The sequence below is a fragment of the Oculina patagonica genome, chromosome 5, assembly GCF_052425735.1.
Source record: "Oculina patagonica isolate OP01 chromosome 5, crgOcupat, whole genome shotgun sequence".
Classification (NCBI taxonomy): Eukaryota; Metazoa; Cnidaria; class Anthozoa; order Scleractinia; family Oculinidae; genus Oculina; species Oculina patagonica.
Genome location: NC_135762.1, coordinates 8,248,863 through 8,265,056, shown reverse-complemented (window position 1 = coordinate 8,265,056; position 16,194 = coordinate 8,248,863). Strand labels below are relative to the sequence as shown.

Sequence of the window (16,194 nt, the reverse complement as noted above, 5' to 3'; positions counted from 1 at the left end):
ACAAGCATCCTCGCCCGTTTCACATGGGCCGGAGTCCAACCCGGAGAGGGAAACTCCACTGAAAAGATGTAACTCCCTGCATATCAGGTCGATCTTTAGTCCCATGATCAGCCACCCTGGATTCTGTTGCTGGCTACTGAATTGACAGATCATTGTCTCGTGGAATTTTTGTAACGGCATATTTAAGTAAGAGGCGGATTGCGAGAAGGTAGGGAGGGGAGAGTTCAAGAGGGTTTGCTGCACGTGGCTCGCTTCTTCAATGAAACCGTCCTCTGAAACCATTCCGTGGACTGGCAATATCTCGTTCACCTTTTGTTCCACACAATCCAAAAACCCTCTGCTCATCTCACAAAACCTATTTTTTCGGGTGTTTTGAAATTTTTTGGGTGATAATTTGGGAATGTTTTGGAGGAAATTGTTTTTCTCAAAGGATTTGTAAAATTTAGAGATATAAGAAATAATGAAAAAATTAGAATTTGAAGTTGAAACTTAGTGGATGGACACTAAAACAGCCCTGACAACCTGGAGTGCTCTTTCATTGGGATCAAATGTCTGGTGGTGTTTCAATTTTTTTTTCTCTATGTAGCCCTCCTGTATAAACCACTTAAAATTTCATTCAAATCCATGTGAACCCTAGACCGCGAACACAGACGTATTTCTGGCTGTCGTTTATCTTGCTATGCTATGTGAACCCCCGCCCGTTAAGGGACGGACCATTATTTTCTTGGAGGGGGGGGGGGGGGATGAAAAATTTTCCTCTGCAAATTTTTTTTTTTAGTTTGGAACCTCTGCAAACATTTTTTTTCGAAATTCTTACTATTTTTTGTTATACATATCGTTTTTGCAAACAATTTATTTTGTCTTTCCAGGCCCTGCAAACAATTTTTTTCAATATTTTTCATCCCCCCCCCCCCCTCCAAAAAAATAATGGTTCGTCCCTAATATCAGAATCTACTTTAAAAAACCATTTTTAACCACATAGCGTCACTCGGTTTATCAGCAGAAGGTACGATTAATATTTATTAAATAGATAAAATAAATATATTCAATACCCGGGTGCAATGTATTTTGCTGTATCTTGTTCACTCCGGGTGGTAATTGTAGTCATTTGATGTTTCGATCCGAAAATTCGAGAAAATGTGTGCGTGACACACGAGTGATTGCATGACAGACGGGATGTGAAAAAAAACCGCCTTTTAAAACTTTCGGTTTTTGACGTGCAAAGTAAAATTTGTTACATTAACTGAAATCGTTCGATTAATTAAAAACTTTTCAAAAGAAGAACGCATGACACCGTATGGAATAAAAATGAATTTGCATATTGTTAAGAAATTTTGTATGCACGATAAAACCCTGAATAAACATGTGACAAACACAAGGTGCTTGTCGATGTTGGCAAAGGTGTTTTCTTTGCATCAACCTGCAGTCACGAGCTCTATTGCTACACCGATATTTATGGAAAAAATGAAGCAGGAACCTGCAAATCTCTTTAAGCAAGATACCCAGCTGAGATAGGCAGAAAAATTAGTCCGATTTGAATGCACACACACACACACACACACAAAAAAAAACCCATTATGCTTTAATTATAATTGTAATTTTATTCAAAAACACGCCTTCCGTTGAAGGCTTCGAATTGAACAAAGTCTAGATAATCTTACCAGGAATTAGCCTTTAGAAACTCATCTGAGTATCTAAATGTATCTGATTAATTTCGAAAGGTGAATAATGATAAATGCATGGAGTATAACAGATTACAAGAGATACAGTCAGTTTCAATTTGCAAACGAAAGTTCCGATTCAAAGCAATAAACAGCCACAATAATAATTTCTCTACTCTAGTTACATTCTACGATCTTGCAAGTCCATGAATAAAATATTCCACGCTGCTACAGGGTGTCAATCTTGATCCAAACACACTTGAAAGACGACAAACTACCATCCCTGCTTGCCCTCCACCATGTGTTGAGCGACCTCGAGAGGCAATTTCACGCCACGCATCAATAGCTCTGTTAAGGTTTTTATGGCTTCTATACAAGCTTCAAATGGCGATAAACAGACGTACCAACCGGCACAGAAGAATCCAACGGGCCAAGCAAGAAACCACAGGCAAAGAAACCAGATGATCGCCCACAAAACATTCATTGTTCCCTACAAACGAGATCGATATAAAGATTGTTACAACACAGTTCGTTTTATAAACAAGCGCAAAGCAAGCTTAACTCTGCGGTTTTATAGTCAGTGAAAATCCGACCAATATACTTGACTTACCTATGCCAATATTCTTCAATTATCGATGGAAAATCTCTCTGCTATTATAAAACTGCGCCTATGCGGTCGGGTCGTGTGACCTTCCTTTCACGAATGTATCACAATCGTACTCACGGGGGAGGGCTGTGGGTACATTTTGTACTCTCTTTGCACTGACTCCAAAACGTGTGTTTCCATGCATGTAACCTACCCGAAATTGGTAATTATCATTATTTAGACTCTCATCTCTTAGGTTCAAGTGCTGTAGAAGTATTTTATTTAGTCAGAACTTGCATATATTATAACAGAAAGCTAGTTCCGTTTGCGTGAAGCGTCGATATTTGCGAGTTAAACTCGCGCGCCTCGCGAGGCCGTCACAAGCTCCCTGGCAGAACAAAAAGAAACCATTAGAAACTATGCTCTCCCACAAAAACGAACGAACAGTATATTTTTTGTTTAATGAAGATCTGCGGAAGACCCTATATGTAATATTTGGCTGCAACCATGGAAAATTATGCTCTCACACGCGACCGGGTAAAATATCTTGTTACAAAACTGAATATTTTACATCACTGGCATAACACACGTTCCTGACATCAGTAGGTGCCTTCTCGGAACCTTAAATACTAATATGTAGGGAAGCCTCGAGCCAAAGTTGCCCATTTTTGCCAGATCTTATCCTGGATTCTGTAGCATTAAGCGCCTAGGAATATTTCTATTTCCCCCTGAATGATGCTTGTCCATCGCAGGGTACCTGCCCCCCTGCAATATGACAACGGTACCCGGCCTCCCACTGCAGTATGTGGGGCCCTATAAATGTTTTGCCACCGAGCTTGGAGCCCCGTTTGGGTGGGCGGGGGGGGGGGGGGGGGGAGTCTTGGAGCTCCGAAGCCTAAACCCTTTGGGACCCTGCACAGTGTAACCAGTGGAGCGCGCAGTTCCTTACAAGGGCCTGATCAGTGCCTAGTGGAGAGGAGGGATGGTTACTAAAACCAAATTCACTGGAAGGCTGGAGGTCGTTAACTCCAGTTTCTCTTAGAAAAATAATAAGCCGTAAATGAACAGGGACTATTTGTCAAGAATCCACCGTAGGGAATAATATGGCGGTTGTACATCTTACCACAAAACTAACACAGCTCACAGTCAACAGGAACAGAAAAGCTATATCTTTGCGAAATAACCCTGTACTAAAAACTTTGTGTTCGCTAGATTTGAAGTTAGAACTTTTCTGTGCGCTTTTTTACAAGCCTTTTAAGGATTTTCCTGCGCTTTAAAGAATCAAGGGTAAATGTACCAGTCGCCATCTTCCTTCCCGCGGAAGATTGATACTGTAAAATTATAAGCCTTCCTTCCCCGAAAATGAGACCTCCACATTCGTGTACGCACATAAAATTTTTCGAGGACCTTCGAACGTGACATCTTTTCCAAATACTTTCGAATAAACCCAAACATTTCCGCAACTTTCTTTTTTTCCCCCCCCCCCCCCCCCCCCAAAAAAACAACAACTTTTGAACAATATTAAGCCGGAATTTTATGGTACTTTTTTCCTGGGGCGTGGCTACTGGCAGCTAGCCTGTGGGTTAACCAAGACGTGTCACAAACGGTCAATATGTAAGTCCAGCTGTAGACTGTCTGTGACGCAGTTCGCGGATTGGCTGGTCAGTGTCACCCTACCTTGGTATCTTTCAGGGGCAAAAGTACGTGTGTCCCGTCACTTTTACATTCTACTCGACGGAGGTTTGTGCCACACCACAGGAAGGGAGCGAAGACTCCCCTGTAAAAGTGACGGGAAAGATCTTCGGAAATTTGTTTTGTGGGCGTGGCACCCTACCCTACGAGGTAGCGGAGGTGCTAAATCATTTTCTGATAAGCAGCTATCTAGTTTTTACCAGTTAAAAAGTACCAGTACAGCTCAAACGGTGATCGTTCTTGTTTTGAACACGAAATGGAACATCCAAACAGTCAGAACGTTTGCTCCTGTTACTATAACAATTACATGAAGTCAGCGATATTGAGCGTCTGAAAACTAAAGGGGAGGTACAGTTGTACCTGTTAACACGATGATTGGGCGCTGATCGCGAAAGGGAAAAAGTTGGAAGGCAAAACGAGGGAGAGATTTAGGTACTTCGATCCTTTCCCCCCTTTAGACAACACCTTTTCTCTGCCCTCCATTATCCCTGATTGGGTAACTCGACAAGCCAGTTAAAACATGTGACAGTGTTAATTTCTGACTTGTGAGTGGTTCACTTATGCACATTCCACAGTTAAGACTCATGCAGACTGTTCCTCCCCTCTACTTATTTTAGTATTTTCGGGCTCCGTATTTTGCGCGGCTCATTCGCTGACAGAAAGGACAAGACTGGCTAGGCTCCTTTGCACCCGGCCAAAGGATATGGTTTACGAGCCGTTTTGGTCTGAACTTAGGTATGGTTTGTGCATTCAGGTGAGCAATTAGGTATAATTATTGGAAGGGCGATTTAAAAAACGTTGAAAGTTAAAAATTCTTTTCAAATATTTACGCAAACCGAAGCAGATCCCAGGGGCGCGCTCTAGTGTGGATAGGTTATTGAGAATCGTAATGGGTAAAGGTTTCAGCAAGCGCACCGTAACACCCCTTTCTCCCCGAAATTTTCAGAGAGCACCTCCCCCGGGGGAGATGATGAAAGAAGGTACCCCCGATAGCCAACAACAACAAAAAATTCACACTAGTCGTTCAATAAAATCCTTTTTTAATATGGGACTGACAAGCATTCAAAATACGCCCAGCATAAAAATAGTCGAAACTCTTTTCAAGAAGGTAAAAACTAAGAATGTTGTAAAAGATAATGTACAAAATAAAACCATGTTGCTTTGTGATCTGCATGAATGTTTGCATTAAATAAGGCAGACAGCAGCTAAAACTAACAATGAAGTGCAAGACAAAATTGGTTGCATAATTAACAATGATTCTCCTGACTATATAACAGCACTAATAATTATTCTGATTCTAAATTCACTAATTATTATTGATCACATAATTATGACTCCCCGATAATCTAATAACAGCATTAATAATTATTTTTGATTCCAAATTTACTAATTATTGATCACATAATTAACAATGATTTACAGATAAACTAATAACAGCACTTATAATTATTTCTGATAATTCTTAATTCATCAATTATAACTTGATCACATAATTAATTATCCTATTGGCAATCTAATAACAGCACTAATAATTGTTACTGATTCTAAATTCATTAATTATTACTGATTACATGATTCCCTGACAATCTAATAACACCACTTATGATCATAATTTACTCATTTAAATTCATCAATTATTACTATCAAAATTGATTATGTTTTCCTCAATTAATTATAATTAACATTCAATTGATGCATCATAATTAATTAATAATTATGTTGTTTAAACACAACTTCTTTATAATCAGTATTAAAGATTAGATTCATTTGGGGTTATTAATCACAAACTATGAATTTATAAAGTGGAGGGGGACAGGGGGTAGGAGCCTGGGAGAAAAGGGGAGGGATGCAGGAGGACAGAGGGCAGGAAGTAGGATTCTTAAGGTGGCGGGAATCGGGAGAAAACGAGTAACAATTCGCAACATTTCATTATATTTTGCAATAGATATGGAACAAAGAGGAGACAATAGCTACAGTAAGGGGCGGAAGTAAAAGGTACGGGAGACGGGAGTAAAAGGTAGAGGAGGTTCAGACCCCCTACCCCCTTCCACAATAAACAAAAGTGCACTGAAAACAGACGACTTGGTATTTTACCAACTTACTGCACCTTTCAATAACACACAAACCCTGAAGTTTAAAACACAAAGATTGAGTATTTGCAGTGCTGTCAATCGTAATTATGATGAATGACAGACCCTAAAAAAGAAACAACAAATTGATTGAAATCCACTAATCACAATTCACTGGCATGCGACCTTTTGAACCCTCCAAAGATAAACTTTTTTGTTAAGCAAAAGTTCTTTGCTTCCTGATCATGAGATATCTACGAAATAAATAAATACCGGTAGCTGATGGCAGCCTAAAATGCCACAACTTCTGATTGTACCTTAATTCAGAGTTTGCATATTATTTAAGGTGCAGAAAGTATAACATAATTTACCATTGATTCCAAACATTCACCTCCACTTCGATTTAAACCTAATCCTTTCTTACCGTCTGTTCAGCTTGATTATCATAATTATAATTGAGATAATTTTAGTCGATGCATGCATTTTGTAGCAGAACGTTAGTCTTCTTTTTTACATGTACATCTTGCAAACCAAGACATTTTAAGAAAAAAGTTGCAAAACATGTTGATTTTTCATATTGTTTTCCAGCTTTTTGGAACATCAAAATCTCACAAAAAAAGTTCCATTAATTTGGAGCCACTTTATCATTTCAGCTTCTCTATTTCCCATTTTAGAGTGCACCTTTGCATTTAATTATTTTAAATGCAATAATCAAGCTCAATCAAATGACACAGCTACGCAAAACACTGATGCAAAATTATCTGCTTATATACTGCTTAAATCAGCCACATATCATCCAGTTTGGACAAAGTTTACGTACGACAACAGTTGACCTACTGGCAACTACCCAGAGCTATGGTCTCCTTGCAACAGAGACAGAATAATTTAAAATTATTTATTCCAAACGAGACTCTGTAAGAAAACCACAAGTGTGAATATCTTGGATAAAAAGCTAAAACCCTTGAACTGCTAAGAAGGAAAAACGTGATGAAATGTAATTTATCATTTGTAGTTTTTTCAGTTTCAGTAAAACCCTGACACAATCTAGAAAGACAAGAAAAAAAAAATGGATGATTAACTGGATGGGAACGGATTCTAGTTCATCACAGGGTTACCTCCCAGGATTTAATTTGCTTCTACCCCTTTATTCACTTGTATCTTGCCCAAGAACACGATGCAATGATATACTGGCCAACTCTCACGCCTGCAAGTTGAAAACTTCGATCTCACGCCAACCCACCCTTACGAACCAATTTCTCACCTCTAGTTGAAAAATGCGAGTTATTTATAACCATAACCGACACACTTTCCAAAAATATGTAAACTCAAACCACTGTGAGAAATGAAAAATCCATTTAAAATGAGTAAATGACGATACTTTCCTCAAATCTCAGAGTTTTGACAAGAAAAGCATTGGGAACGAGGTCGTGTTTAGCAAAACATGTCCACACACTGGGATCGGGATATGTTCGGGACCTCTTTGGAATACTTTGGACGTCTTTGGAAAACTTCTAAGCTACATTACAAAATAGACTTCCAGAACAGAAATTATCTGTGCACAAGTAAACAGTTATATTGTATACTGTAAAATTGCAGTTATAAGCCCCCCCCCCCCACTTATGAGCCCCCCCCCCCCCTGGTTATAGGCCCATCTACCTGGAAACAAAAAAATACATCCAGTTATAAGCCCCCCCCCTCCCCCCCCCCCGGATATAAGCTCCCCTCTGCCGGATGACAGTACTGACCAGGGCTAAATGTTGCTTTGTTATGACTTTAAACTTAAAAACGTATTTCGATCAACGCTGCCGTGGTTTGTTTCGAAACATTTTTTTATTCCGCCTATAAGCCCTCCCAGATATAAGCCCCTCCGTTTATAAGCCCACCCAAAACCCCTAATACAAAGTTGTATAAGCCTAGGGCTTATAACCAGAATATCATGGTATTCTTAGCATTTGGTTATAACTTACCTTTTTTAATAATAATAGTAATAAACTTGACCAGTTGGGGGGCAATTTGTCCAGTTATACTGCTGTGCCTGGTACAAAACACAGACAAATTGTTAACCCTTTAAATTTCTAGGGATTCCAGTGAGTCAAATTTCCGCTGCTTGCACCAATTAAAAGTTTTCTATTAATTTGCTGGGTCAGGTTTCTGACATGTGACCCCTGTCAAACCTGAAACACCGCATCTAGCCTTTTGCTCAGTCACGTTGGAAATAGGTAGGTAAAGTGAGTTTTAAGCCAAGTGGCCCATGCTGCCGGAGCTTATCCCGGTTTCTGTAGCACTAAGTGACTAGGAATATTTCTACTCCCCCCTGGACAGGATGCTAGTCCATCGCAGGGTTACCCCCCCCCCCCTCCAGCATTATTTTGCCGGTACCCATTTATACACCTTGGTAGACAGAGGCACTGTGCGAGTAAAGTGTCTTGCCCAAGAACACAACCCAAATACCCCGTCCAGGGCTTGACACACACTGTTTGATCTGGAGTCCAGCACGTTAACCGATTAGGCCACTATGCATGCCTCCCTATTGAAAATGACCAAGATTAAACTCCAGAGCACTTTTCTTATGCCTGACTGAAACAAATCTTAACATGAACAATCAAAGGCCTGACCTTACTTATTGTGGAAATTTTGAATCATAGGGACACTTGCCACCAAAAATATTGTTAAAACATAACATACCATAAAATTATGATAGTTGACATTCGGCTGCTGAATATAGCACACCTAAACAGAAAAACAAAAACATTTAAAATTATTTTAAGTTCTGTAATAAATGGGAGATGGCATATATATTAGACCCAGAAAAGTCTTAAATACTCTGGCGTCAGTGAGAAAAGGTTTTGTGTTAATGCTTGGACAGATGAATCTTGTTTAGTAATTTTTTATTACTCATGACTCATGAAACACCTGATACAATACAATACAAATTGGACAACCCTGAAATTTAAACCACTAAAAATGATGTCAACCGCTATGGTCTGATGGCAATTTTTAGTGCACTGCCTTTACCAATCTATGAGATCTTTCGAAGAAAAATAGAACAAAACATTAGCACTAGATCAGCATACCGTAGAATTCCGGTTATAAGCCCTGGGCTTATACAACTTCGTAAGGGGTTTTGGGTGGGCCTATTGGCAGAGGGGCTTATAAGCGGAATGAAAAAACCGTTTCGAAAAGTGTCATGGGAGTGTTGACTGAAATATGTTTTTAAGTTAAAAAAGCATAATAAAGCAACATTTAGCCCTGTTCAGTACTGTCATCCGGTAGAGGGGGGCTTATATCCGGGGGGGGGGGGAGCTTATAATCGGATGTATTTTTTTGTTTCCAGGTAGGTGGGCCTATAACCGGGGGGGGGGGGGTTAAGCGGGGGGGCTTATAACCGGAATTTTACGGTATATGAACTTACCGGATTCTGTTGTATTGGGGTTGGTGCTGGAGCTGGTGCTGGTTCCATCACAGGAACCAGCACAATTTGTCCACCTATGCCTAAAGAAAAGAGAAGAACCTGCAGTTAAAATAGCACATTTGCACAATGTCGTTATTTGACTGCAACTACCAGAATTCACTTCACTTTTCCTTTATTATTTAAATTTTGAGTCCACAGTAGCATCAAGAAAACAACTGCTCTGATTAAAATGATAAAAAGGACAAGTGAAGGATTCTGGTAGGTGAAGTCTGCGTTGAGCCCAGTGGCCCATACATTATATTATCCTTGTTTCTGTAGCATGAGGCGACTTGGAGTATTTCTACTCCACCCATTGTGGATGCTAGTCCATGGCAGGGTTAATTGCCCCAACATTAATTGCCGGTACCCAGGTTCCCTCATTTTGTGAACCTTATACAAGTAATGAGACACTTATTTGATACTAACCTCCATTCTGTGATGTATTGATGCTGCCGTTGTTCAGTGAAAAGAACTGCCCACCTGTCTAAAGAATAACAAAACAAGACCAAACTTGTGAAATCCCTTCCCTTTTATCAGGGCTGCAAATAATTTTTTCTCATTTGAAAGGACATAATTATGTCCTATTAAGACCCCATCTTGGTCGGACAAAAGAAAATTTTGGTCAGACATCACCAAAAACAAAAGGTTGAATTTTATTTATTGTTGCCATAAAATGATTTAATTACGATCAAAAAATTGTCCGGACATCATGTCCGACCACACTTTGAATTTCGTCGGACATGAACAAATTTTGGTCGGCCAGTGTACAATGACCGACTGTTATCTGCCGCCCTGTTTTATATACCTGAAGCATGCAAAAGGTACCCCTTTCAGGCCATTATAGGGAGTACCCCCCCCCCCCCCCCAGGCATGTTAATAGCAACCTTCAGATTGGACTACGTGTACGAGAGGTACGAGTCGTCCCATTCGTGTGCCTCCTAATCACTCACCCAATCTTTCCCTTGTTTTTTATGTGTTTACGGAGGATGGGGGATACAATTGTGTCGTTCCAGGTCGTACTCGTACTGTCTCATCTCGTGTCATCTGGGTCGCTAATATATATAGCTACTTGGAGAATGCAGAACCAGAGCACATGCAACCAATGGTCAAAACGAGTCAAAGTTGTACAGAAAAGAAGGTCCAGATTTCAAACTTATGTTCCATACCTCTTTTTTGACTGCTTTTCTTAGGCGAAGCTTCCTCCCACCTTTGTAATCTATTGTTCCCTGCAATGAGTGGGGCAATATTATATTTAATTGAATAAGTGTGATGGCAGAAGAGGGTTCAGTTATTGGAAATAAGATGTTTGTCTGCTGTTCAATTTGTTTCGTAAGTGTCGGTAGACTATGAGTGTTGACTGACTATACGAGAGTTGGCCGAAAGTCGGCAATACTTGATCAATAGTCTACCAACACAGCTGATAATTGACGACTATCAACAGAGTGTCAAATGACTATAGCCCGACTATCGGTCAATGTGTAAACTGACTGTAGACCGATAAATTGGCCGAAATATCGAACAAGACTTCCTACAGTCAACATGATCTGTAGTTACCATTTACGTCAGGCAGATATTTGTACAGAAAACTGGCCGTATCTTGAGACATGTGCATGAGACACGAGTCTGGTTCTTTGCTGATTTCCATGTGGTTGGGTAAAAGGCAGCCTTTCTGATACCCTCTAAAAACTACCAAATATATGCACAAATGACAGATTCAGATTGGTTTATTTGCCCTCCAAACAAAGATGCCATATAGAGATGGGAAAACATGTTGGCCTCAAAAAACATGGCACAGCAGAAGTTGCAGGGATGTAGCTAAGAAAACTCTAAGCCTACTTATCAACAAGCCCAGTTGGTCTTTGTTTTCACGTGAAATTTCAGCTGGATTTAAGTGCTCTTTTAGCTGGTGAAATTAGCCGACATCTGGCCCTTAGCGACAACACTGGAAGTTGATGGGTTTAGAGTCATTAGAAAGTAAGAAATTATCTACAGTATAACTATTTTCCAACAAGAAAAAAAAAAAAATGCTGGCATATGCATTTACCTTCTCTAATAATGCATCACGAGCTTGTGTGGTAGTGAAGGTTACAAAGCCGTATCTGCAAATGGAAAATGCCTGATAAACAACTAATGCAACTACATAGGTCTGCAATGGATCTGTACATCTGCTGTATAGAGCCTTACCAGCCTCACTTTTTCTCAGGGGTCAGAGGGGTTACTGGTCATAAAAAGAACCTCAACTTTCTAAACATTTTGACAGGGGTTTTATTAGGTTTTTAAGTAGGAAGGCACCAAAAGGAGAGTACGCAGCAGGGCCATACCTAGCAGGGGGCAGAAAGGGCAAAGGGAGGGGTGTGCACCCTGTCGCATTTTTCTTTGAATACCTCCTGGGGGCTGAATTCCTGATCGAAATCTTGATGACTCTAGGTACTGTACAGATATGAGTGAAGCATAAACTTTTTTCCATTTACCGTAATGATTCGATTTAGCGCCGGGGCGCTTATTTACTTTCGGTCCCTCAAAGGAGGGCGCTTATTCGAGACAGGGCGCTTATTCGAGACAGGGCGCTTATTTAACTTTTTGAGAAACAACCAAATGTTTCAAAACAAAACTTTAATAAATATAAAATTAACTAACAATAACAGAAACTGTAACAGTAAGTTTAGTTACTTTTAAAAGAATTGTACATTTAAGCAGTAAAAATATACATGTACGGTACGGTGAATGTTTATGAGTAGTTTATCTATCAGTCGGGGCAGTTATCTACAATAGGGGTGCTTATTAGAATATGGGCGCTTATAAGAGTGGGGGCGCTTATTTGAATGGGGGCGCTTATTGGAACAGGGGCGCTTATTGACAAAAACACATTTGAAGGGGGGCGCCTATTCGGAAGGGGGCGCTTATTGGAAGGAGGGCGCTTAATCGAATCATTACGGTAGATTGCCTTTGGAATTTTGAGTGGAAATTCTAATATACAGCTAAATGACAAAATCACAGACCGAAAATGTCAAGAAGGATAAGACTTCAATTGTTCCTTTAAATAAATCAATGACAGATATTACCGGTATCCATAACAGCGAAGGCGTGAAGTACCTCAACCATTTAATCGGATTAAAGGCCTCAAAAGGACGTTCCGAAACGAATCGCACTTGAGCTTGTAATCTTAGATCAACCGCTTTATCGATGACCTCAAGCAAAAGTTATTGCAAAGCTGCAAAACCTGCTAAACAAACCTTTAATTTAAAACCAGCAGTTCTTCTTTAAAAATTACGTGAGCTGTAAAAGCATTAAATTGATTGACAAAGAAAGGCGTAAAACATGAGACGAGATGTGTTGGTCCATTAGTGCCGTGACAACTTCACACCTCAAGCTACAAGGCGGAACAAGCGAAGCGCAGTAATCACATTAGATAAGATCCTTCTCGCTGTGAGGTCGCCAGTCTTCGAGTTTTCGAAATAAAATCTGAAACATGTTTTCTCGAAAAAGAGATTCAAAGAGGATAAACTTACCCTTTGTTATAACCAGTTTTCCGATCACACACTATGCGGACATCCGAAACTTCACCATACGCTGCAAAAAAGTTTTCCAGTTCTAGCTCACTTGTCTGTGAAAAAAAAAACCCAACAACTTATGTTAAAGCCACATTCACAAATAAGTTACTAGAAAAGTGTAAATAACTGCCAGTACTAAAATCAAAGCAGATAATTTGTTAAAGAATAATTGGATCGATTTCATTCGAACTTTTCCCTGTGACGCGATCATGGAAACTGGTCTAGTTTTCGAAGCGATTTTATCAACATACCAGGATCCATTCCGCGTACATCTCACGCCAAAGATACGCAATTTTTTTTGTTTAAAATTATTCTAACCCAAATAAAATAAGTCTTCTGATCGCCAGTTAAAACACGCCAATTTATACAACCGTACGCCAGAGAGCCGCGCACTTTCGAAAGCCACGCCAAATGGCTTCGGCGTAACCTACATAAAAATACGGCATGGTCAACATATTTTTGTCAAGATAACAAAATTCCTACACTCGAGTATTGGATTTTATTTTAACACTGTCTCCTAAAAACTAGTTTGATTATCTATACTTCGCTCGCTCAGCTTTTTCGAGAATTAAATGTTTGGACGTTATCAGAGTTGCTGACTCGGCTTTTGTACATTTCACGTCTCACTGGAGTCTCGTTAGCGACAGACGTTTCACTCTGGCGGCGTTACGGCCGTTATTTGGCTAGAAGATAAATTAACAGGTAGAAAAGAAAGTACGGTGAATTATTATTTAATAACTTTTCTCGAAGGGTTAATCGTCCCGGTAATGTTTCATGCCCATTTGAAATTGACTAGAACACGCATGATGGAATGCGAAATCAGCATGTGTTCGCGAGAGCAATCGACACCAAGAACACATAATCAGAATTCCTTTTTCTTCACCACGGATAATAAAGGAAGCTCTAACAGAAATTACACAGCTATTGCTAAAACTCTCAGGTTAAAACAGAGAAATGATTCACATATACAACTCACATCACGAGCGAGACCCCCAATGAAAACGCGGTTTATAATTTCTTGCCCATCGGGAATTGATGGTGCCTGGAAAAAGAAAAACCAGAAATATATAAGTTCTTAAATAAAGATCCCCAGTTTTTTGTGATATTCGAACAACGTTGCATGAGAACAGGGCTCCAGCTAATCTAATCCATTTCGCATAAAAACTCTCCCGGCGTATATTAACGTAATTATTTACACTTACAAGTTGACACTTTCTAGACTTTCTACATTGGCGGGTTCGACGAAGACGCGTTCCCATCTCTATTTTCTTGATAAACAAACTGGAGTAGCATAAAAAGACAAAATGCTCTCTAAAGAAGTACCTATTCCGTCTGAGTACAAGTGATTATTTCCTTTACTACTCCAAACAAGTTTAGTTTAGAAGATATCGACGCTTCTGTGGTGCTAACAAGATTTGTCGCCGCGATTGAGGATTAACTAAGCTGCAATCAATCTCCCAAGATGTATTTATCACTAGAGATGGGTTACATGATAACCTTAACCAAAACTATAAACAAAAAATACTTACCGGTGTAGTAGTTGAGCTCATTTCTACCGTTTCCGCGAGACGTCCTCGAAATCAATTTCCACTGCAGTGGCGCGCAAGCTTTGATGCTGCACGTGAAAGAAAGTCTCTTTTTGGTTTCTTCACCGCGCTCTGTGATTGGCTACTTTAGAGATAAGCTTGTCAATTTCCCGCACTCGACGCGTCAGTTTCCATTTTTCAGTCGATGTTTACCAATAAAGACCAAAACTACCAAATAAACTACTAAATGACAAGAAAAGGCTCAAACTGCGAGAAGACTTGAGTAAGATGCCCAAAGGGCGATCTGTTTATATTCAGGAACATTTATAAGGATTTTCAACGCGACCTTCCACATTGCTAGAATGGGCGGGGCAAATTGTTTCAATCAAAAACAATCACTCAAATCTCTACCCAGATCAGAAAATGCCAATCAAAAGAAATTAACGCTAAAAAGGTACAGATCGTAATCTGAAGTAAACGGACCGTTTAATATACCATCAATAACAGCAAAGCCTAAAGTGATTGATTTCGCTGTGCAATGTTTATTGACAAAACAGATTTACCTGCGACAGCAACGCTGAGGTGATCTTGTCCAAACTGCAGGTGTGTTGGATCGCAGACGTGGCCGGGATGCGGCGCTTTCCTTTCGTTCTCGGTTTTGCTTTCTGGAAAAAGAAAGGTCTTCCGTCCGACAAAGCATTCAGTTAATATTTTCTGACCAATCTAGCGAGTCTTCCCCTGTCGATCGACTGTCGACGCCATGAACGCTCAAACAGTCAATATATCGTTTTTACTACAGTTTTAACGAAACTGAAAAAAATGGCCAGCGTTAATACGAAGTGACAGCTAGGACAGCTAAATGAACAAGTATTTTTAAAATCGGGCGTAGAAAAAGATAAACTCCCTCAAAAAGCAAAAAGAATATATATATATATTTTAAATAATCAAGGCTAAAAGCGACCCACCAGACTTTTACTGGACGTCTGTTGAGTTGCCATGCCTCACAAGTAGATGGTGCTGCATCGTAACTTGTTACACTGATTAAATAGTGTCAAGGAAAAAAATTGCTTAAAAAAAATAAAAATAAAAATAAATGTGTTTATAGTGGTCATTCACTTAGCTTCATATCTTTACGAGATAGCTAGTTTACAGGCATGTTACTGAAACAGAGCAAACAATATTTTTAAATGAACATAACAAGGTAAAAATCCCAACTGGCAGGAGGCAGACCAGGGCTATATACAAGCGTGGTCGAGGATTTGAACTCGGGACAACCGAGAAACAAATCCAGCTAGTGGCAAGGGCAGGTCTTGAACCGGGGACCTCCAGATTACAACACCAGCGCCCTTAACCACTCGACCACGCTTGCTTAGAAAAATAGGGCAGTTTGCAGCTTTGTGTTCACATTATAGAAGCTTCTTTCATATGGCTGGACTATTATCTGCAATTTTTTTTAGGAATTTACAATCAAAGCAAAGAGCCTGCAGCCCTGCTAGTGCTTCTTTTGCCTTCTTTGATCAGTTTCACGCCCAGATTTTGAATGGCTTTTGGCGCGAATGAGATCAGTGCTATAAATAAACGTCGAAGGTGACCAATCAATAAATTTTGCCTTTAAAACACCCTTTGCTAGCCATTAGCATGCTTGTTTTCCTAAATGT

General features: G+C 39.8%; 1 protein-coding gene and 1 long non-coding RNA gene across 2 annotated transcripts; both read right to left on the bottom strand.

Moving 5' to 3' along the window:
- Positions 1-1,581: 1,581 nt before the first annotated feature.
- LOC144654201 (uncharacterized) lies at positions 1,582-2,432 on the bottom strand. Its single transcript, XR_013570872.1, has 2 exons — positions 2,272-2,432; positions 1,582-2,151 (listed from the first exon to the last, which is right to left on the bottom strand). It is a non-coding gene; the product is annotated as an uncharacterized LOC144654201 (long non-coding RNA).
- A 2,551-nt stretch (positions 2,433-4,983) lies between these two features.
- On the bottom strand, positions 4,984-14,670 carry LOC144655341 (protein boule-like). Its single transcript, XM_078515580.1, has 10 exons — positions 14,540-14,670; positions 13,987-14,052; positions 12,969-13,063; positions 11,504-11,558; positions 10,626-10,685; positions 9,886-9,943; positions 9,421-9,500; positions 8,694-8,738; positions 7,976-8,043; positions 4,984-7,052 (listed from the first exon to the last, which is right to left on the bottom strand). The coding sequence occupies exons 1-9, from the start codon at positions 14,558-14,560 to the stop codon at positions 7,981-7,983; spliced, it is 543 nt and encodes a 180-aa protein (XP_078371706.1). The 5' UTR covers positions 14,561-14,670; the 3' UTR covers positions 4,984-7,052; positions 7,976-7,980.
- Between the last annotated feature and the right edge of the window lie 1,524 nt (positions 14,671-16,194).